Raw genomic sequence first — 24,436 nt, 5'->3', positions numbered from 1 at the left:
AAAGTACTAACAGAAAACATTAAACAAGCTTAAATATGCAAAGAGACGTTCGGGAATAATATTATGAATAAAATTTACATTTATTTCCTGTAAAATTTGGCTTCATATTACTCCATTGAAGGTTTTGAGTTCATGTTTTATAAAGACAAAATAATAGCTAAACAACTTAAATCTAGAAGTGGCCTACAAAAATTAATTACTTTAATTAATTTTTTTGGGCCACATGGTGGCTCAGTGGTTAGCACTGTCGCCTCACATTAAGGTCGCTGGTTCGAGTCTCGGCTGGTTCAGTTGACATGTTTGCATGTTTTCCCCTTGTTCGCGTGGGTTTCCTCCGGTTCCTCCTCAGTCCAAAGACGTAGTATAAGTGAATTGAATAAACTATATTAGCCATAGAGCATGCGTGTGAATGAGCGTGTATGGATGTTTCCCAGTACTGGGTTGCAGCTGGAAGGGCATCCACTGTGTAAATATATGCTGGATAAGTTTATTGTTCATTCCGCTGTGGCAACTTCTGATGAATAAAATTGTTTAATTATTAGCTGAAGTGCGATTTTCAGCATTATGCACTCAATAAAACAGAAAAAATAGTCAGGTGAATTATATAACATGTTAGTTGTAGGCCTTAGACATAAACCAGATCTAGCAAATATTTTCTTACAAATTCGCGAAGTTATTTCAGTTATTTAGTTCGATGTCCAATATATGCACGGCTTATTTTATTGCGTAATATTTGCAGCATTTTGTGAGCCTTGCCTTACATATTTAGCATTGTTCCTTTAACCGAAATCAAACAAATACTAACAAATATAAAAATAAAAACAATAAATATTACATAAGATTTATAAATGTAAGTTTACAATAAACACGGGTTTGTAATTTTTCGCTGTGCAATGTTTTCACGTGCTTCCCAAAAAGCGCGCTTGGACGCGCAGAACATTATGTGACTTTTTTATTTAAAAAATTCTGAAATGTTGCCTTGAAATCATAAGAGACATATATACAGTAAGCAATCGATACGTTCATTAATGCGGTTGGCTATACGTCTAATCTAAACATTCATTCATTAATTTCGTTTCGGCTTAGTACCTTTATTAATCTGGGGTCGTTACAGCGGAATGAACCGCCAACTTATCCAGCACATGTTTTATGCAGCAGATGCCCTTCCAGCCGCAACCCAATCTCTGGGAAACATCCATACACACTCACTCACTCACTCACTCACACACTACGGACAATTTAGCCTACCCAATTCACCTGTACCGCATGTCTTTGGACTGTGGGGGAAACCGGAGCACCCGGAGGAAACCCACACGGACGCAGGGAGAACATACAAACTCCACACAGAAAGCCAACTGACCCAGCCGAGGCGCGAACCAGCGACCTTCTTGCTGTGAGGCGAATCTAGACAACGCATAATCTAAACAACAATACAAATTTATTATAATGCGGCCGACGGTGTTGTCAGAAGATCTTTGCAGATCATTTTTATATCAATTGCAAAGAAGTCACACATTTCCCCGTATAAAATGATAAAGATCTACGACAGATATTTAGGCAGATGTAAATAGGTAAAAGTTATCATTTATGGTTTGGTAAAATACAAATGATCTAGACAGACAGACAGGCAGGCAGAGAGAAACTGACTTACAATATAATTGCAGAACGTTCAGATGGTGCAAGGTGCCTCGTTACTGGATCAACAAGTACTGGATTTATAGTGACGCCTAGTGTTGACAAAGAGCATTGTCATACCACAGGTCGAGAAAAAAGTGAAATTGGATCAAAATCTGACAGAATTAATTTTTTTACTTTACATCGTTATTAACTCAAAACAATAAATTACACTAAGCTATCATTCTTATTTGTTGAGTAAAATGAATATGATGAGGTAAATAAAATGTATATAAGGAATAATATTGACTCAATTCCTGCCAGTGTTTGTTTACAAGCAGGCACCCTGAGAAGGCTAGTCTGGCAGTCCAGATTGCACAGCAATATTTTCCAACACATAAAAAGCTAATTATAAAAGCAGCTCATATCAATTTCGCTTACCTGTAATTACCCCCCCCCCCCCCCCCCCCCCCCCCCCCTTTGCTAATGCTACAGAATACTGTATTATGTAGTGAACTAATAAGTTGTAATAAATACTGTGGTACTTTAGTCTACATTCTACAATCTACATTAAACTTTGGTGTATTGTAGTATACTGTAGTTGTGCTACCCCAAATCAGAAAAGTTAAGGCAGTTGGGAAAATGCTAATAAAAAAGATAGTATAAGATAAAAAAGATAGATAATAATTTCTAAATTTACTTTGACATGTATTTCATTGCAGACAATACAACAAACATTATTTTAATGTTCCTCATGATTTGTAGTTTTTTTTTTTTTTGCAACACATTTAAAAAAGTTGGTACAAGCAATTTAAGGCGAGTAATCAGATAAATTGGTTAAATAATGATGTGATTGGAAACAAGTGATGTCAACAGATTATTGTAATTATGATTTGATACAAAAGCAGCATCCAAGGAAGGTCTGGTCCTTAGGAGCAAAGATGGGCTGAGGATCGCCAATTTGCTAACAAATATGTGAGACAATTATTGAAATGTGTTCCTCAAAGAAAGATATGAAGACATTTGGATATTCAACTTTCAATCGTGCATAACACAATTAATAGATTCCAGGAATCTGGAGGAATTTCAGTTCGTAAAGGACAAGAAAACAAGCCTAAGCTGAACAACTGTGATCTCCAATTCCTCATGTGTCAATGCATTAATAATCATCTAAAAGCGATATCACCACATGGGCTCAGGACTACTTTGGCAAACCTTTGTCAAGTACAACCAATCCAGTTACATCCACAAATGCCAGTTAAAACTGTACAGTGTCAAAAGAAAGCCCTATGTTAACAGTGTCCAGAAGTGCCGTCAAATGGGCTTGAAGGCATCTGGGATGAACCATCACACTGTGGAAATGTGTGTTGTGGTCAGATGAATTAGTATTTCAGTCATTTTTTTAGGAGAAATGAACACTGTGTGATCCGGACCAAAGAAGAAAAGGATCACCCAGGCTATTACTAGCAACAAGTCCAAAAGCCAGGGTCTCTCATGGTATTGGGTTGTTCTGTAATTGCACCATTAATGCTGAAAATTACAGAGATTTTGGAGCACAACATGCTGCCTTCAAGAACACATCTTTTCCAGGAACACCCATACATATTTAAACAAGACAATGCAAAACCACATTCTGCATACATTACAAAGTCCTGTGGAGGAAGAGGATACAGGTACTTGACTGGCCTGTCTGCAGTCCCAACCTGTCTCCAATAGAGAATGTGTGGTGCATTTTAACAAAGACCCGGGACAAAATTACACTTCATTATTTGGTGTCTTCAGTCCGTAAACATCTTTTAGGTGTTGTGAAAAGAAATGGCAACATTACAAAGTGGTAAATGCGTTACTGTTCCAACTTTTTTGAAATGTGTTGCTAAAACCCAATAATATTCATGAGGAACTCATTAAAATGTTTTTTTTTGTATTGTTTGCAATGAAATACAAGTCAAAGTAAATTTGGAAATGACTACTTTCTTTCTTATTAATGTTTTTCATACTGTCCCATCATTTTCTGATTTGGGGTTGTAGAAAACCTACTACAGTTTTTGGTAATTTTTACTTGTTGTTTTAACACAGAAACTATAGAATTACCAAAACAGATAAATTCAAGTACTTTACTATAGTATTTACCATAAAGTCCTATAGTATTTGTTCAACTGGAATGGTAGATAAAAACAAAAATCTGTCCCTGTTTTTTTACATATCACTAGATGCGGTTCCTAACTCAAGAACATAATGACAATATTGCAAAACTACCATAAGTTTAAAAACATATACAGTATGCATACCACTGGTAGACATTTCATAATGCATGTCAAGACAAATAAAGTTTCAAGAATTTATTCTTGGTTCATCGTATGTATGCACATATAATGTTTATACATACAGTACAACATATTCACAATATGAGGGTGGCATGACAGATCACTGAACAGAATTGAAACTGTATAAAATAAATCCTAAATAGATAAGACAAATAAATAAGTACATAAATAAATAAATTAATTAATTAATAGTATAAATCAGATATATATCTATAGGACTCATATTGTGTCTGCATGCTTACAGGAACATCCTCATCATTGTTTTCTTGTACAAACAATATAGACTAAAATAAGAACAAGGGGCTTTGATACTGTACACAAGTTAATGAGGCTACTCGACTTCAACCAACAGAAGAAGAAAAAACTAAACAAAAGAACTAAATCAAAGATTGTAACCAATAAAATCAGGAAGCACTTTTATAGACTCGCACACACACACACAGGCTCTCTTCCTCTCACACACGCGCACCTATTTACCATAAAGATACATACATTCTTTAAAACACAAACATACTGTGTGCATTTAACACGCTCACAAATACACACGTAAAACATCACCACTGGGAGACCCTGAATTTGCTGCACTCAGTTCATCTCTGTCTTTTCCTGAGAGTTTAACGCTAGTTTAGTCGCACGGTCCTCTCAGAGCCTTTTGAGCACAAAGCTTACAAAAAACCTCTCCCTGTGCCCCAACACAGTATTAAAACACGTGAAATTAAGTCACTCAAATTGCTACTGGAAAGACGTAATCTTGTGAACGATGATGAAAAGCTTGCATTTTATTCCAACTCCCCTTCCAGTGTCACTTTTTTTTCTTTTTCTTTTTTGCAGTCGTCTCTAATTGTCTACATAAAAATCCACAGAAGGCCCCAAATCTATGTTAGAAAAAATGATTAGTAAGTTTATTTGTATTTTACACACTAAAGAAGAGAATAATGCGCCTAAACGTCCCACAAATGACTAAAGAGGTTGTAAAATAAGAAGAAGTGGCCATCGAGAAGCGTTCACAATAGCAAGCATCAGAATGACAGAAACAGAAATGGCTACAGAAGAGTGAAGGCATCTTTTCATTAGCGATGAATCAGTTTTACATCAAAATAATGTAGGAGTTTTAGATAAGTATTGCTTTTAGCTTATAATACCCTGTAATGGTAATCGTTTTCCAATTGTACTATATAAAAAAAGGAAATATATAGGGCAGGGATGTGCAGAAAACAACGGCAAGCAGTTCTGCTTTTCGTGAGAGAAACAGAAATGCTAATAAACAGTAGGATACAGTATTTTCTAGATGGTGAGAGAGATGGTTTACCTACTTCACATGGCTAGGAACGTAATTCACTACGATGATCAGTGCGTTAAAGAGAGAAACAGAAAAGAAGACTGCGGAGAAGTAAAACATTAAACCTGCCATAACATTCCTTCAACCCTTAAGGGAAAAAAAAGGTACAGACAGATTATATTACAAACACCCAGCCAGTGTGATTATTCGCTTGTGTATTATTTGTATTAAGTATGTGTAGAAGTGTTTATCTACATGGTGAATGGAGATCAGCCGATGGCTCTTAAAGAGGTCACGTGAGTAACCGTGTCTGTATGTGTTTACAATCCAACTGGATCTAAACACATGCATTAAATGCAAAATAGTATATATTTTGGCTGACCTCCAAAATGGTGTGCGTGTCAATGAGGTTTTTAGTAAGGGTAGACATTTTTATTTTGACCCAAATGAAAACGAGGCTGTGAGAGACTGTTCAACACTGTTTTAGATCAAACTCTTTTTTTTGACGCAATTTAGTTTTACTGAAGATTTTTCTTGTATAGTGAGTGAATCATCATAATCGATGCAACACTTTTTCACCAGATACAGTAAAAGAAATTGCTGAAATTGTAAGAACAGTAAGATGTTTTTAAATGCAAAAAGAATGGCAGCACATTGAAGTGACAGCAAAATGATTTCTAATGTTTTAAAACATTTTTTAAATTAATTAGCCCTCATTGAGGCGGTTCATTCCGCTGTGGCAACCCCTGATTGGTGAAGGGACTAAGCCGAAAGCAAAATGAATGAATGAATAGCCCTCCTTGAATTTTCCATCTGTTTTACAAAAGATATTTATCAGAGAAGATTTTTCAACGTATTTTTAAACAATATTAAGTTTCAGTGTTACTTTAAGTAACGAGTAATGTAACGCATTACTTTTAAAAATGAAGTAATAATATTTGAGTTACTTTTTTAACCCTTTGACTGCCTGCTGTAGTAAATGGTTGACCATATTTTGATTGTTTTATACAACGACTGTTAAAGTCATGTAAAGAATGACTGTTTTAAATTATGGTTTACACACACCGCATTGTTGGTTTATTAAAATAAAAAATCAAACAAAGATAATCCTGTTGCACTACAACACTTGATTTTGGTTTTATTGTAAAAAGAAAAACAAGAAAACATGCTAAATGAGGATCTGAGATATTTTATTGCATACTTCAAAAAATAAAGATGATTTAGTATTCAGAAATGTTTTTCAATAAATTGGTTTTACAATTCATATTTTTAGATTTTTCATAGTATATGTATTAATTTAGGGACTTTTACCATAAGCCGACTTATCAACCATTTGGTAAAGGCTGCTATTTTAGAAATGATGGGATGTGTTAAAAAAAAGTGTGTTAACTAGCGACATTAGGAGTTAAGAAATGCAATCCAATTTTTTTTTTCTTGGTGGGGTCGTTAAAGGGTTAAAAATGTAAAGCAAGTTACTTTTTAGTTTAGTTCATTAGCTTTAAAAAATAAAAAATACGGAATTAAAAAGAACGTAGTCAGGTTGAATCCTGTATGCAATGAGAGAATGCAGGAACAGGCAGAAAGGAAGACAGGAGAGCCTTACATTTCTGTGATGGAAATATTCAGATTAATTTGAACACATGGAAGAAAAGGAAAAGAGGATTATCTGGACGGACAGTGATTTTACTTTTTAATAATCTGTATATACGGCATGTATACTGTAGCTCTGGGGTCAGGAAGTTTTGCAAAGATAACATTAACCTACATACATTTTTTAATTTGTTTTGAGGTAAAAAAAAAAAAAAAAGGTAAATGATGGTTGTACAGTGTGTTATTAATTGCAGGGCTCCTCTATTTAAGAAAGTAGAAGAAAAGAAGCCCTGCAAGTTCTGAAAGAGATCAAGCCTCAGCCAGGCCACACACACACACAAAGTAACACAAAAGTAATGTAACGCATTACTTAACATAAAAAGTAACGCAACTAGTAACTTTTTTGGAGAGTAACTCAATACTGTAACGCATTACTTTCTAAATTAACTTTCCCCAACACAATTAAGTTTTAATAACTATTTTCTAATAACTCATTTGTTTTGTCTTTGCCATGATGACAGTACATAATATTTTACTGGTTATTTTGCAAGATACCATATTCAGCTTAAAGTGCATTTCAAAGGATTAACCAGGTTCTTAAGTAAATAGGTTCATTAACCTGTTAGTTTAATTAGGTTAACTAGGATAGGTAAGTTCATTAGGTTGATGCACAACAGTGGTAGAACAAATATATTAAGGGGGCTAATCATACATTTACAGCCAAACTAAAAGGAAATAAGACCGAGAACAATGCCTTGTTGTTAAACATCACTTAGGATTTTTTTTTTAAAAATAATTAAAATTTCTAAAGTGGTTGAAGACCAAATTATTAGACCCGCTGTAACATTCTCTATGTTTTTCAAATATTTTCCAAGTGCTGTTTAACAGGTTATGGTTAACTAGGCCAGTGTTTCCCAACCCTGTTCCTGAAGGCACACCAACAGTACACATTTTCAACCTCTCCCTAATCAAACACACCTGAATCAACTCATCAGAACATTAGAAGAGACTCCACAACCTGACACGAATGGGTTAGATAAGGGAGACATACAAAATATGTACTGTTGGTGTGCCTCCAGGAACCGGGTTGGGAAACACTGAACTAGGCAACTTTGGGTATTTAAGTCATTGTTCAACAGTGGTTTACTCTGTAGCCAGCCTGTATTGAGAGAAATAAATTCTTAAGGGGTTAAAAATATTGACCTTAAAAAAATGCTTTCATTCCAGTCAAACTATAAGAATTGAGATTATATCCCGCTGACCGGCAAGTCATGTGCTGAGTGATTTCTCTCAGATAATAGTTATACAATAAGATATAGCGTTACTAGGCCTAACCGACAAGGGGGCACTACCTCGGCTGAAATTTCTTCATAGAAAGAACAGCCAGAAATAAGAAATGTATGGATTTGTGTCAAAGAGTGCTGTGAGAGTTAGCTTGATCACAAAACAGTACAACCTACAGCCTCATTTTGATTGGCTTAAAATAAGTCTTGAAATGATAGAAATGTGTGTCACTTTTTGAAGGCCTAATCACTACTACTGTGCTGTCATGGTGCTGGTGTGTGTCGCTCTGAATTTACAATGGTCTTAACATTAGGCAAATATAGATCTGTATGGCGTGTTGTGCTCTGCAGTTGGGTGTTAGAGTGTGTTTTCATGTTTGGCAGTTTCATAGTCTGGTCTGGGCTTCAGGTATATAGATCTCGATGCTGTCTGCGCTCTCGGTGGCCGAGTTCTGGCGCACTGAAGCAGCTCGTTTGGCCGCCATCAAACGCTTGCGGGCCTCCTGCCGCTGCTTCTCTGTGCTCTCCAGCGAGCGGTCTCTGGCCAGAGGAGGGTGGGCTTTCGGGGGTTTCTTTGGCACTGGGGGAGGCAGCCTTCTCTCCTGGACAGGGACGACAAACAGTCAATTAGCCGCCACGGCGGGCGGAGAAAGACGAGCGGAGACAGCAATATGGCACACCTGCACACAGACAGCGCTAAGGCCAGCCGCGGCGAGCGTTACGGAGCGGTGTTAACGCTTCCGCGGCCGACTGCGTGTGGTAAGAGAGCGGCCCGGCGGGTGAGAGGTTGGGGGCCGCTGCCCCCATGGTGCGTGCCAGATGAAAACAGCTCACTGTCAAACAAACAAACAAAACAAACATGAGGAGGATGTCAGGAAACCAAGAGTGAGTGAGAGAAACATTGACAGAAACATTAGACTGACAGACCCACATGAAGCACAGGAGGGCAAGGCCCAGCTTTTAGAAGCGCTAGTACAACAGTGGTTTGGACGATTCCTAAAGAGTTAAATGTCCAGTTTTCATGCTGTGATTGGAATGTTATTGGATAGGTTGATTTAAACATTTTTCAAACCTTATTTTTATACACGTAAGGTTAGTTTTTGAGGAGTATTTTTTGTTTGATTGTTTTTATTAAACATTTTACACTCAAATTTGTTTTTGTTCAAATTGCCTATTTAAAATGAACTGAAACAACATCATTCTTGAGATATTTTGAGGACAACTTAATTTTTTTATGTTCAATTCACTTAAATTTGTAAAAACAAATAAGTTAACTTAATTCCTTCATGTTGTCCCAACACAAATTTTTTTTTTTTTTTTTTTTTACAGGAACCCAGCAGTTTTTACAGTGTAAGAACTCTAAAGGGATATTTCACCCAAAGATTTAAATCTGCTGTTAGTTTAACACCTCAGGTTGTTCCAGATGTTCGATGTTTTTTTCTTTACAGCAGAACATTAAAAGGAGATTTCTTTTGGTTCAAATTGTGGTCCTTAGTAAGATACGACATAAATAATTTGAATGATTTCTTTAGGCATTGTTTGTCAGGTTTTGATTATTCTTGATTAATTTAGTCTCATAAATGCACAGCCACACCAAATCAAATATCCAGGATTTTCATTAAAGGGATATTTCACCCAAAAATTAAATAAAATATCCCTCATTATTTATTCTCCCTAATGTAATTTTAAACCTTTATGAGTTTTTTTCCTCTGCTAAAAAACAAAGAATATACTTTGAAGAATGCTGGTTGCTGGCACCCATCAGTTTCCATAGTATATATTTTTTTCTACTATTGAAGTCAATGGGTGACTAGCATATCTTAAAATAACTTCTTTGTGTTCAACAGATGAAACAAGTAAATGTTGAGTAAATGATGGCAGAATTTTAATTTTGGGGTGAACTATACCAGTAATAATACATGCAAGATTGGTTTGTTTTTTCCACCAAGTCCTGTCATATTTTCAGCCATTGATTCCATAGTATTTTTTTTGTTCCTTCTATTGATGTCAATGGCTTTTCTTTATCCAAACATTCTTCAGAATATTAAAGAAGTTTTGTTGAAAATTCATAAAAGTTTAGAACAACTTGAGTGTGAGTAAATCTGAGTACATTTTAATTTGAACTATCCTTTTAAGAATGTTCTCTAAATGTTTATATTATCCTTAACATACTGTAAACATCACCACAAAATGACTTCCTGTTAGCTGGGGCACATTTATAATAATCAACAAAAATCTTGTGGATTTTGAAGGTTTGTTATTGCCGTTGCCATCCTCTGGATGCATAATAAGCACACTACAGAAGCAACAGATCATGCATATGAATGAAAAAACGCAATGTTGTCATTCGTCCAGGTGTTTGTATGTCTACATTCATGTTCTTCATTTGTCAGTGATTCCAGGCTGATTCTGCAAGTTTGCTGTACCTTTCGCTCAGGGGGGTCAAGGGGTCTCCAGTTGTTGGCTTTGAGCTGGTGAAGCTCATCAAACTTTAAGCTGATGTTCTCAATGGAAAGTTGAAGCATGTCCCAGAATCCTGCAAGATCCTGAGCCACAGGCCGTGGGTGAGCGTTTGGGTTCTGCTGAGCCAAGCAAAGTAACAAAAGGATGAGATGTTAATATACTTGATGTGGTTTCTAAACATCTGAAGTTTTTCTTCATTCTTTTCTTCAGCTTCATTCTCATATTGTGCTTGCCCTGTTCGAAATCCACAGCATCAAATATACATTCTTATATCATTTAACAGGTTTTTTGTTTTTTTCAATAATCTTTATGAAATAAGCCTCATATACTCGACTATTTATTTGACAAAGATTATGAAATATTTGTGCCATTTAAAATATGTTTTCTGTCTTTAATATTTTTTTTAAATTGTTTTTCAGCATTTTTACTTCAATCTTCAGTGTTTCTGTAAAAATTTAAAACTAGTATTGTTATCGGTATTATTTTTAATATAATTCTGAAGTCCTGTAATTCTGATATGCTGATTTCAAGCTCAAGGAACATTTTTTATTGTTTCTTCTTATTGTGATCATGAACGCCTTACAAAAAATGACCTCAAACTGTTGAAAGGTGATTATTGTCATTATTACTCACCAGATTCTCCTCACACAGCTCCCTGAACTGCTGAAACTTCTGGGACATAAGCAATTGTGCACTTCCCACTGCACCGCGGATCTTCCCAAGGACTGAACAACACAAGCAAACAAACAAACAAACATGTGAGCGTTAAGTGTACCCATTATAACTCTAGAGCACTAGAAAATAATTCTTCACTTTGGAATTGTAAGATTATCTCTATAAACTGTTTCGAGATATTGAAAGGAAAAAAAAAAGATCACATAATGTAAATAAATCATCACAGATTAGGTAAACACAAGGTTTCTGTCGGATCTAAAAATGTCTTAAATTTAAAAAGCCACATTTTAAGCCTTAAAAAGTCTTAAATCCATTGAAATATTGTGTTGTAGGTCTTAAATCATTTTAAACGGCTCTTAATTTTCCTGTCTATGTAAAGCTATACTCAATCGGGTCAACAGCTACTACTTAATTAGATTTACTTATTAATATGGATTAATTATAACATACATAATACAATAACTATTGTTTTTAATGCTTTTTTAAGGTTTTATCTTGACCATTAAAAAATCTTTAGAGTTTAGCCTTGTGTAAGTCTGAAAATTCATTCATTATTGTCTTAAAATGTTCTTTAAGAGGTCCCAAAAAGTCTCACATTTAACTTTATGACTCTTGTAGAAACCCTAAAACATGTCAGATATAACTTTATAAATTCAAGGTGACAAATTATTATTGCTTGGAGACTTGATTTTAATTAACCTTTATTTAAGTTTGCTTGGAGACTTGACAGAGTTCACAAAGAATATGAACTCTATTATGGTTTTTGAAACTAGGAGAAACTATAGTGAATTATGAGATATTGTCATTTCTCAGAATTTCAGACAAATAGTGCTCGGAGCAGAATGTCCAGCAGGGGGCAGAAAACTACAGTGCAGATTGGACCAATTCAATAAAAGCTGTCAGACATTCTATGTGGTACTGCAAAAATTCTCTGCTGTTCATCAGATGTAATTGACATTTACACAGAAAATAAATCTGTAAAAATAGGGCACAACTAACTCTACTAACATTAATTCATTTTCTCGTTTTTCATTTTCTTTTTTAAAAAAAAGGTATTTTACCTGTATTATTTTCTTTCTTGAATTTTTATATGGATCAAATAAACATTATATCTAACTGTTATGAATTACTGTTATTTACCTAATAATTATGCTTAGCTGTGCAATTAAGACATTACTAGGGCCAGACAGAATCTGCGGACATTTTTTGCTATTTCTGCTGAGAATTTTGTAAAAAATCTGCGGATTTATGCGAAGCTAAAAACTTAATATATAAAATAAAAAAAATGATAATACTTTTAAACTTTTATTTAATGTTTACAATGCAAATCTAATTAGATTCAGCAAGTCTCCCATATAATGTATTTACAAAAAGACAGAAAATACGACTTTACAAACTATATTGTAAATAATTCATATGAACATTTACATATTAGTCAATAATATTACTGAAATTAATTTAAAAACTGAATAAATATAGATTTACACACATTTACACAAGTAAATAAATACACTTCATGATAGGCTAAAAATCGTCTCAGGTTATGTATGTAACCATAGTTCCCCGAGAGGGAACGAGACACTGCGTCTTCCGCCATACTCTAGCGTTCTAGTTAGACGCAGTGTCTCATTCCCTCTCGGGGAACTATGGTTACATACGTAACCTGAGACGTTCCCCTTCTAGGGAACTTCAACACTGCGTCTAACCAGAACGCTAGAGTATGGCGGAAAACGCAGTGTTGAAGTTCCCTAGAAGGGGAACTGCAGATTTCTGCGCTCGCAGATTCTATGTGGACCTAGAAATTACATAAACACCATTGTGTTTTTTTACCTCTTGTTCTCACCTCATAAATTGAAAAATAATCAATACACAAAATAAAAAAAATGTCCATAGCCACAAAAATCTAATTCGAAACCTCAAGAGAATGATTTAATAATAACAAATAGAGACTGACCTTTGTGGATTTTATAAAGTGTTTTTTTAATAATAATAATAACTAGGTCAAATAACCAAAGAACCAACTGATTACACATTATTTGTTTCTATTTTACAACATGGCGACGCAGTGGCACAGTAGATAGTGCTGTCGCCTCACAGCAAGAAGGTCGCTGGTTCGAGCCTCAGCTGGCTCAGTTGGCATTTCTGTGTGGAGTTTGCATGTTCTCCCTGCGTTCGCGTGGGTTTCCTCCGGGTTCTCCGGTTTCCCCCACAGTCCACAGACATTCGGCACAGGTGAATTGGGCAGGCTAAATTGTCCATAGTGTATAAGTGTGAGTGAGTGTGGATGTTTCCCAGAGATGGGTTGTGGCTGGAAGGGCATCCGCTGCATAAAACATGTGCTGGATAAGTTGGCGGTTCATTCCGCTGTGGCGACCCCGGATTAATAAAGGAACAAAGCCGAAAAAAAAAATGAATGAATGAATTTTACAACACTTGTATGATTACAATGACAAAATTAACATAATCTTACATTTTACATTATGTGCAATTGAAGCAGAGATTTTTGTTTCAGTTCTTCAGAAAAACTAATTTTGAGTTCATCACATTTACAGAAATGTTCTTCAGATTCATATAGACAGTGCAATAAAATAAAGGGCTCCATTTTAACGATCTATGTGCAAATTCTAAAGCACATGGCATAAAAGCCTTAAGGGCACGTCCAAATCCACTTTTGCTATTTAAGGAAGTTAAAATATGCTCTGCACCCTGGCGCATGGTCTAACATTGTTGTGCTTATTCTCTTAATGAGTTATGGGTGTGTTTTGAGCATTACATGCATTAAACCAATCAGAGTCTCATCTCCCATTCCCTTCAAGAGCCAGTTGCGTCACACCGTGCTGCAGTTGGAATTTACATGGCGGACTTTGTAAGAGGAAAACCTGAATGCTTCATTAGCGAGAAAACAGTTAAACAAACCATCTGCAGCTCGTGGATAAAGAATGAGCCTCCTCCATTCAGCCTCTTTACTTTACTCCTTTACTTTCATGGATAAGGAAACAATCTTGTACGCACGCCACTGAAGATATCCATTAGCCTACTATATTTAATTTTGTTTGTTAAGCACAAAGATTTGTTTCAAAACTATTTCTAAATTCAGTTCTAATTTCCAGCAAATGAAGAAATGAACGATAATAAAGAAGTGTGGTCAAAAAACTGAGTTATATCCAAACACACGTCCTATTCTTGTGCCCATATGGTGATGCAGATGTCTTCAAAACTTTTTATTAAAACAAATATAAATATTCTTATAATAAATAATATTGCTAATAATAACATTATGATAAAAATGCAAATTGTCATGAATAAACTGAAAAAAGCCCCCCCACATGAAGAAGGCACGGAGGCAGTGGTTTTTATATTTATGTAGAAAATAATCATTTTTGTAACATTTTAATCCTAATTTTTTTTCCATATGTAAAGATATTTGTGTATTGCTGTACAGCCTGTGTGTATTAAGAGTTTGAACCTGCATAGATGCATATCTAATGTGCTCTGCTGTGGACTTTAGACCAGGTATTATGTGGTCAATGGCGTGTCTATTTCAGTTCCTCAAAATAGCAACACGCCAACAATGTGCCTTAACACACCTCCTTAACATCCACGAGTCCACAAAGTGGCGCAAATAGATTTACTATTTAGACAACGTGGTTTAAAACGTGAAAATTAGGGTTGCGCTGGTCTGAAAATAGCAGCAAATCATGCCATACACGTCTTGTGCCTTATTTCGCTAGGTGTATGATAGGGCTCAAAGACTTAACGGTGTATTCTGGATACTTGCTTTCCACTAGTATAAAAAAAGCTCAAAATTTACCGAAATAATTTTTGACAAGTGGTTTATTGAATAAAAGTGCTAAAAGACTCCAAAAGGGCAATATGGGTAACTTTTCTCTCACACTTACCTTCATCAGGCATCTTGTTCTCCTTCTCATCATGCTCCATCTGTCTGCACCAGCCCTCCATGCGCTCGGTCTCAGCCTGCAGCAGCTTGAGGAACCAACGGCCATCACGCTGACACACAGAGCGACCCACCACTTCCAGAGGGTCCTCTATGACGCTGTCAATCCAGGGGTCTGGAGGAGGCAGGATGGAGGGGTCGAAACCAACATCCTCGTAGTCGTCAGAGGTACAGGCGTGATAGTGATTCCCTGAGCCCTGAATGCTGACGGTGGAGGTGGCGGCGTCTCGTGAGTACTGTCGGGACAAGCATGCAGCAGTGGGGAAATCTGTGACCGGAGAGTCTGCCGGGGTGTAGTCTGGAGTGTCCAAATCAGCTTGAACCGCTGTCGTCACACTGTTAGAGCGAATGAACCGCCGGTGACTGACAAACACAACAATAAAAGACACAGAAAGAAAAAAGTTAGAATATGGAGAATTTATATTCACACTGAGTGACTATGTACATGTCTATGATGAAAAAGGTTTTAATTTCTGCATTAATATTCATCTTGATGATGTTGGGAGAGCCATAAACTCAATGAAATCTGGATATACCGTACAACTGATATGATATCTTAATGAAGAACACAATCTTAAAACCAGAATGAAAACAACTCAAGACGATAACTCAAGAGGATGGGGATCATTTTATCCTTCATTTTAATTCATTCGTTAGGGAAAAGGCAAAAGGTTCATCCTAACGTGCTAAAATTATAAACATGAAATACTGACTTATAATCATTTTGAGCTTATATTAATGTATACTATAATAAATTATATTGTATGTATGTATGTATGTATGTATGTATGTATGTATGTATGTATGTATGTATGTATGTATGTATGTATGTACATACAGTGCTCAGCATATATACTGTAAGTCCACCCCTCACAAATCTCTCTTTTAAAATTGATATTTGTAATAGGAAGCTATCCAATATTATATTTGTTCATATACATTAGATTAGTCAGCACTGAAGCCAAATCTGGAGCTTATCTAATAAAATAACTTATGATAACGGTCTAAAAACTAGTACACCCAAATGTATATGTTATTGAAAAATATTAAATACAAATTTTAAAAAAGAGAAAAAAAATCAAGAGAAATCTGTTTGGTTTAAATGCACCAAAACATATTGCCTATATTCACTGATAAATCAATACAAATAATCCTTTACAAAATGGGGTGTACCCAATTATGCTGAGCATTTGAAGAGGACACAATTGTATAATGTATGGCTGTAATTTAGGTGTTTACTATTAAGTTGGTTTACGAGGACATGCCTTGTGTCCAAAACACTTCAAAATCATACTTAAAGGGTTGTTTTTCATTCATTCATTTTCCTTTAGCTTAGTCCTTAAATTCATAAGGGCTCGCCACAGCGAAATGAACTGCAGACTTATCCAGTATATGTTTTACACAGCGGATGCCCTTCCAGCTGCAACCCAGTAATGGGAAACATTCATACACACTCATTCACACACACACACTTCGGACAATTTAGTTTATTCAGTTCACCTATACCGCATGTCTTTGGACTGTGGGGGAAACCAGAGCACCCAGAGGAAACCCACGCAAACACGGGGAGAACGTGCAAACTCCACACAAAAATGTCAACTGATCCAGTTGAGACTCGAACCTTCTTGCTGTGAGGTGACAGTGCTAACCACTGAGCCACCATGTCGCAAGGGGTGTTTCATTCAAAATTTGCCGTAGGTTTTCTTGTGAGGGTTTGGTAAGGCTATATAATAAGCATTTCTTACAATCTAAAATACATTATGCCTCACAAACCACATACAAGTATGTGTGCGTGTATACATTTTTTGTTTTTAGAAAAACCCCATTTCTATTGTTTGACATGCTTTCTGTCCTGTTTTATTTTATTCTATTTTTTAGTTTTCCTAGTGGCCTTGACACTGACCCAAAAACATTAGCCACAGGCTCCATCTCAAAAAATGAGCCGTCTACTGTCAACATAAACACCACTTATACCACATTAGTAACTGGTTTGAGATTCTCTTTGCACTCCAACATCATTAACAGCAATTTATTTAGAAGACAAACAGCACCACTTAAGTGACCCACAAAAGAGGCTCATATAAAGCATACAGCAAGTGCTAATTTAATAAATTAACTTTGCAGACATGAAAAATGGATTTAAAATAAAAGCCTCCATTAAAGCTATATTGCTGTCAACACTTCAGCAATAAAATAAATATTCTACTCTTTAATAGTGGTGCTCCACACTATTTAATGAAAGAGCTTTTGCTTGAGTCTGTCACAATGAAATGTAGCATAGTCTTATCCAAACCAACATGTAGGTCTTTTAGGATGCAGTGTAATCTGTTGTTTACTGTGTAGTTTGCGACATCAGAAGCACGTCTGCACAGTGCCTAAAAATACTGTCAGGCTAGGCAGTTTTCGAGCATCAGTGCTCGGGGATAATCCTGTCCCTGTTCAATAAGTTTAATAAAGTGAAAGTGTCTCACTAATACAGTTTCTTAATCCGTGATTTTAATGCATTTGCTTGCCATATGCAGTGTACAGCTGAACGAGATAAAACAATACGTTTCAGAAAGCAACAATACGCACTTCCAACCACTGCACTAATCTTCAGATTGAAGTAATTTGATAAAATGCATATGAATCAGACACGTTTTACAGCCAGTATATGAACTGAGAGGAAATACAGCACTAGAGGATACAAACCTCTTGTTATTACTCATTATATACTGTAGACATCTGATGCAGCCTCAGTCCACATAATGGCCCATATAACTGCATTGATGGAGCTCCACATTAAAGACTGGACTTATAAAAAAAAGCCAAGGCTGTGATGAGTACAGTATTATCATATTATGTATAACAAATATCATGCTTTTAAACATCTAATTTATATTGCAAAGCATCTCATATAATGATCAAGCAAAGCATAAACATCAAGCAAGGAATAAAACCCATTAAAAGATGTTAAGACGTGAGTTTTGGGCATTTCCCACAAGCCAGTTTTGCTTTAAACAAATACCTTTTTTAGATTTGATGCCTAAAATAAATGTTGTTTAGAGCAACATTAAATTCTAAAATACATTCTATTCTTTTATACTTGCACTTTTAATAGCTTTTTCTGTTTTCAATACTGTTCAATTTGATAGAATTTGTTCTGGAGTGAAAATAACTAAAAAATGTTTTCAAATCTGGCATATATTTTGTTTTGTTTAATGCTACTGGTAGTCTATTTTGCATTAGTGTGAGGTAATCTAACTTACCTGTCATCTTTAAAACCCCAGCAAGTGAGCAAGTAAAACTATCTGATGGTGTGGAATGTCAGTCAATACTTTAACATGTACGCTCTATATACACGTATGTGTATTACAAAATATGGCAGAAGATCTTTTTGTGGGAATAGAGCAATTGATTACACAAGGGGAAAAATAGGCTCCTTCTCATTCCTTTGGGCCAGTTTTGAGATGTTATTTGGGTGGAAAATTATCTTAGACCTGGCATCCCCCCCACAGGGATAAATTATCTTAAAATATACCAAAATATATAAAGATATAGAACATAACATTTTACCAATCAAATAGCTCCATTTTTTTGATTGGTGATGCTATTTGTCTTTGAAATAGCAAAACATTAGCTGAAACGGCTGTTTTAGAGGATACAAACACTCGGCCCTGTTTACACCTTTATTGCATTTGTACTGAATCAGATAACAGGCAGACAACACCTTTTCATGCTGTTTTAATCTGTCCCTTTTGTCCAGTTTTAGTCACTAATCAGGTTTCCTTGAGTTATGTTTTGTAATTTTGTGAAATAGGCCCATGCAATTTACGATCTCATTGTAATTATTAACCTCAGAACATGCTTCTGCCTTCAAACCAAACTTATGATTTCAAACAGCAAAGTTTAAATCCCGTTGGCTAGTGCTCTTTAACAACATCATGTAACATTTAAAGAACATGTAGTCTTTTGTGGCTATTTCAACAAATTTTACCACAAAAACATTTGCGAAAGCAATACAGTCAAATGCATTGTCAAGTATTTACCAATGTCCCTTTGTAATTAGCTTAGCAAAATTGCATCTTAATACAAAGTGTAAATGGGGGCCATCAACTTACCCATGCTCCTCTTCAACCTGAACACCCACTGACTGGAACTTGGACTGGTCCTCCAGCTCCTGCTCCTCTGGGCCATCCACCTGTTTAAACACATTATACATTAAACGAGTCTCATTCACGCACATTTGATGAAACATCTACTGTCTGTGTGGGTTTGTGTACAGAAATAAAAAGCCAAGCTTGTGCTTGACCGAACATGTGTTATTATAAGGATCTACACTAGGTTTTATTTTTAAAGAAGCATAGTTTGCTCACCAATGCTGAGATTTCTAAATGAAAATTAAAGTAAAAAAGAAAAATTGTGAAATATTTTTACTATTTATATTAATTGTTTCATTAATGAATGTAGTTTTAATTTGTTATTATGTCATTTTATTTATCCCTGTCATTTTAAGCAGAATTTTTTAGCATTATTATTTCAGTCTTCAGTGTCAGATGATCTCTAAGAACTCATTCTAATACAGTATGATGCTCTTCTGATCAAGAAAAATGTCTTATTATTATCAGTGTTGAATACGGTTTTGCTGGAAACCGATACAATACCATTCAAAGGTACCGTTCAAAATTTGTCACTTTAATCAAGAACACATTAAATTGTTCAAGAGTGAAAATAAAGACATCTATATTTTATTTTGAACCTTCTTTTAATCAAATAATTCAAAGAAATTAAAATGCATCACAAAAAATCCCTCCAAAAGGGATGAAATAACATTTGGCCAGCAAAAAAATTATTGACCCAAAATGACATTTTCAGTTTTTGGTGAAAATGAGAAAAACGGCTGAAAATAAAAGATGATTAAAAAGGCTTTGCTGCGCAGTGTTCAGTGTGCTGTTTTACTTGCTCTTCAGCAGTAATCACCGTGTGGCTTTCACACAGTACACGGAAAACACTGTGCTATGAAACCCATTCATTGTTGTTGTACAAACCAAAACTGAAGCGCAGCGAGTCACACTGTCAAAGTTCATATTTCATTATATAGTATATATTATATTTATATAGCAAATATTCTGCTTTGTGCATATATTACTCTTGTGTATGCATACATGCAGCATCTATGCATGAACCATAAATGCTCACCGGAAAAGCAAATAACACACTAGTATAAAATATGTTCCTGCTGTTTGAAATAATGCTACTTTGCTATTATGGTAATGTTAAAATGGTGCCTCTCAACTCAACTGCTGTCAATAAAATTTTACTGTCAATAAAATGTGGGGTAACACTTGTACATAATGGTCCATTAGTTAATGCATTTACTAACCTTGACTAAGTATCAATAATCTCACAAAGCATTAATTAATCATAGTTCAACAATAAAGAATGCATTATTCATGTCCATAGTTGTGCTTGTTAACATTAGTTAATGCACCATAAGTTAAATTGAACTTAAATTTGACCTAAATATCATTAACTAAAAATAACAAAGATGAACAAATATAATAACAAATTAATTACTAATTTTTTGTTTATGTTAGTAATTCCATTAACTAATGGACCATTATTTTAAAGTGTTACCAAACGTGGTACTTTATTTGCAGATGTTTTGTTTTATCAGTATAATTAAAGTTAATAAGTTACATTTAAACATTCTTATACAATTCTTACATATTATTTAATAAAATTATTAGAAAGCAGCTTCGATTTTGCATCCAGAATATTTGATTTCTATTTTGACCCGGTATATTCATCTCGGTGCATCCCTGGATTCCAACATTAGAACATCTATAGGAATTTCTGAAGGATCATGTGACACTACAAACCAGACTAATGATGTTTTGAATCACAGGAATAGATTACATTTTAAACATTCAATCAGAAAACAAAAAACCTTCTGAAACTGCATCTTTGTTCTTTAGAATTTGAGCTTTTTTATTGTTAAGGGGTTTGTCTTATGTTTAAGTTTATGTATGTGCGGTATGATTTGTTATTGTAATTAGTGTTGATTGTGTTCAGCACTTTGGGCAACACTGTGTTGTAAAAAATGTGCTATATAAATAAACAACAACAACAACTACTACTACTAATCATTTCACAATTTGAACTTTATTTTGTATCACTTTAAAATAATAATCCATTAGTTAATGGTAGTTAATGTACAATGTAAAGTATTAGTAATACATTTAATACAGTATTTATTTATGATTTTTAACGTTAGTTAATCTTAAGTTAAATAACGTTAGTTCATGTTACCTAACAGTGCATTAATTAATGTTAACAAGCACAACTTTGGATTTTAATAATGCATTAGTAAATGTTGAACTCTGATTAATAAATGCTTTACATGAATATTCATGCTCAGTTAATGTTAGTAAATATCTTAACTTACATTAACGAATGGACCAGTGTTACCCTTTATTTTTGTTAAGGAAACCCAACCTTGGTGAGCAGAACATGCTACTTTTTTTCAAACATAAAACAAAATCAAAATGTTTACCATTGTTTACATCAAATGAACACCATAAGTAAGTAAGTAGGTAATGTGTATTTATATAGCACATTTATTGTGTATATACCAAAAGTGCTTTACAATCATGAGTGGAGTCTCCCCACACCACCACCAGTGTGCAGCATCCACTTGGATGATGCGACAGCAGCCACAAGACAATAGCACCAGTGCGCTCACCACACACCAGCTATAGGGGGAGCTGAGAGACAGTGATAGAGCCAATTCGGTGGATGGGGATGATTGGGAGGCCATGATCAATAAGGGCCAATAGAGGGAATTCGGCCAGGACACCGGGGGTTACGACCCCTACTTTTTTACGAGATTTGGATTTTTAATGACCATAAAGAGTCAGGACCTCGGTTTAACCTCTCATCTGAAAGACGGTGTTCACTAATAGTATAGTGTCCCCTTTACTTTAGGGGCATTAGGACTCACACAGACTGCATGTCGAATGTCCCCTGCTGTTCTCACTAACACCACTTCCAACAGCAACCTAGTTTTTCCATGTGGTCTCCCATCCAGATACTGACCAGGCTCAGCCCCGCTTAGCTTCAGTGAGTAACCAGTCTTGGGCTGCAGGGTGATATGGCTGTGGCAAAAGTGGATATTACTACTACTGTATATTAAAAGAGGACTTCTGACTAGGGTTGTCACGATACCATAAATTTAGGCCACGATACTTTTCCAGCTAAAGTATTACGATACACCAAGTATATTGGCTTTTGACGCTGTGGCCACAGATTAATAAAGGGACTAAGCTGAAAAGAAAATGAATGAATGAATGAAATTTGCTACAAGAAGAGATTTTTTTAACAAAATATGAAGCAAAATGATTGTTTTATTAGTGTTTCCTGTTGCTATTTTCGTTTTTCTGATCTACAGTATTGTACGTTTTTCAGTCTTATCTGGTAGGAATCCAAAGTAGTTACAAATTTCACTTTAGCGAGTTCACAATGTAGCTAAATCATATTCACAGGAACAGAAATGAACTGATTCAGATGTGTGTTTAAAGCATCAGTGCAACAGAGTGTTACAATTACAATAAAATAAGGTAGTCTATTGATTGTTGGCACAAATGTGCGAGCATTTTAGTGACTTTTCCACATGCTATTAGCTATTGTAGAACCATTAATGTCGATACTACCATTTACAAACTACAGAGGTAGCGCCAGTATTTTAGAAGACAGTATTGCAGTGCTACTGAAGTACCGGTAAACGCTACTTCTGACTCACCTGAATGCCAATAGAAAGGCACCTGCTCTTCCTGAGCACATCGCGTCGGACGTCCTCCAGGGCTGGTATGGGTATGGGGACAGGCACAGGCATGGGCACGGGCACGGGCAGGGGCAGTGGTGAGGACGGGGCAGTGATGGTCATGGTGCTGTTGCTGACGTGTTGACTGGCGGGGCCGTGGATCTGAGCGTTGGCCGCCTCTATGGCTGCCGTCAGCGCCTTCATGCTGTCAATGCTCTCAGTGGAATTGCTCAGGCCGGAGTGGAGCACAGGTTCACCCCTCGTTCCAGGACCGTCCATATAGGCATCCTGCGCAGACTCTGTGCTGCTCTGAGCTGTGATGGAGATGAAGGGTTTGGTGGAGGTGCGGGGAGGAACCGGTGGAGGAGTCTTCTTATAGGTGGTGATACATGATGATACTGGAGACAGAGAAGAGCACTTTATTAATTAATTATTAAATAAGAAATATGGATGAAACATGGACTTACTTATTTTAAAAAGGATAGAAGCAGTTGAGTTCTTTTAAAAATGTATAGGAAAAAAAACATCAGTGGTTTTTATAAAGTGTCAGAATAAATTATATATTCATTCATTCATTCATTCATTCATTTTCTTTTCGGCTTAGTCCCTTTATTAATCTGGGGTCGCCACAGCGGAATGAACCGCCAACTTATCCAGCCTGTTTTTACGCAGCGAATGCCATTCCAGCTGCAACCCATCTCTGGGAAATAAATAATATAGATTCATAAAAAAAGTCACACCATATGACATCAAGCAATACATTCATTCATTCTTCTTCGGCCTTGTCCCTTCTTTATCAGGGATTGCCATAGTAGACTGAACCGTCAACATCAAGTAATAATGAATATATATTTTATTTCAGAAATTCTTACTTGCTTCACAATATCACATTTTGGTCTGATGACATTATCTGATAACTGCCTTCAATTCCAATACGTCAACTACAAATGTAAACGTTTCTGTAGGACAGTCAAGAAATGTTTCTGTACGCTGTAAATCAGAGAGAAGACTCAGAGAGCAGACCGCGCTTCAGCATGACTCTCTGAGCTAATCTTCTGCCAGCAAACAAGCCTTTGCACAAACCATGGATTTGCATCAGATTTGTCACAAACTTTTTCAGGTCAAGCTTAAATGCCATGAGGAACGGTCTGTGATCCAGCAACAGATGCGACCCAAGATGGAGCAGCAAATTCTGTATGTTTCCACAGCTTTCAGGCAGTCTTTACAATGATCTCAGTTATTATATGGAAATAAATACACTGCAGGTTTGGTAACACCAAATTCAATAACCAAATCAGACGTAGGCCTGTCACAACAATCAATATATTGACTTATTGTGCAATACTTGGAGATGACCTCAATAATTTTTGCCACTGCAATATATATTTACAAATTCACAAATAACGTTAAAGCCATTTTACAATGATGTTTACATTCTTCCTCACTAGTGTC

At 35.7% G+C, this 24,436-nt stretch overlaps 1 protein-coding gene across 2 annotated transcripts in view; it reads right to left on the bottom strand.

Annotated features, from left to right (window-relative positions):
• Nucleotides 1-7,028: 7,028 nt before the first annotated feature.
• dlgap1a (discs, large (Drosophila) homolog-associated protein 1a) overlaps nucleotides 7,029-24,436 on the bottom strand; it is an 86,151-nt gene continuing 68,743 nt past the window's right edge. The window contains exons 5-10 of one of the 2 annotated variants that reach the window (XM_056476633.1): nucleotides 22,964-23,382; nucleotides 19,284-19,363; nucleotides 15,128-15,546; nucleotides 11,187-11,278; nucleotides 10,517-10,672; nucleotides 7,029-8,692 (exon numbers count right to left, since the gene is read on the bottom strand). In XM_056476633.1, coding sequence (XP_056332608.1) covers nucleotides 8,477-8,692; nucleotides 10,517-10,672; nucleotides 11,187-11,278; nucleotides 15,128-15,546; nucleotides 19,284-19,363; nucleotides 22,964-23,382 — 1,382 coding nt within the window. In that variant the 3' untranslated portion in view covers nucleotides 7,029-8,476. The remainder of the gene's footprint in view (nucleotides 8,693-10,516; nucleotides 10,673-11,186; nucleotides 11,279-15,127; nucleotides 15,547-19,283; nucleotides 19,364-22,963; nucleotides 23,383-24,436) is intronic. The other variant, XM_056476642.1, reaches the window with a different exon arrangement.

The sequence above is a fragment of the Danio aesculapii genome, chromosome 2 (genome assembly GCF_903798145.1).
Source record: "Danio aesculapii chromosome 2, fDanAes4.1, whole genome shotgun sequence".
NCBI classification, from domain to species: domain Eukaryota; kingdom Metazoa; phylum Chordata; class Actinopteri; order Cypriniformes; family Danionidae; genus Danio; species Danio aesculapii.
This window is presented reverse-complemented; position numbering and strand designations above follow the sequence as displayed.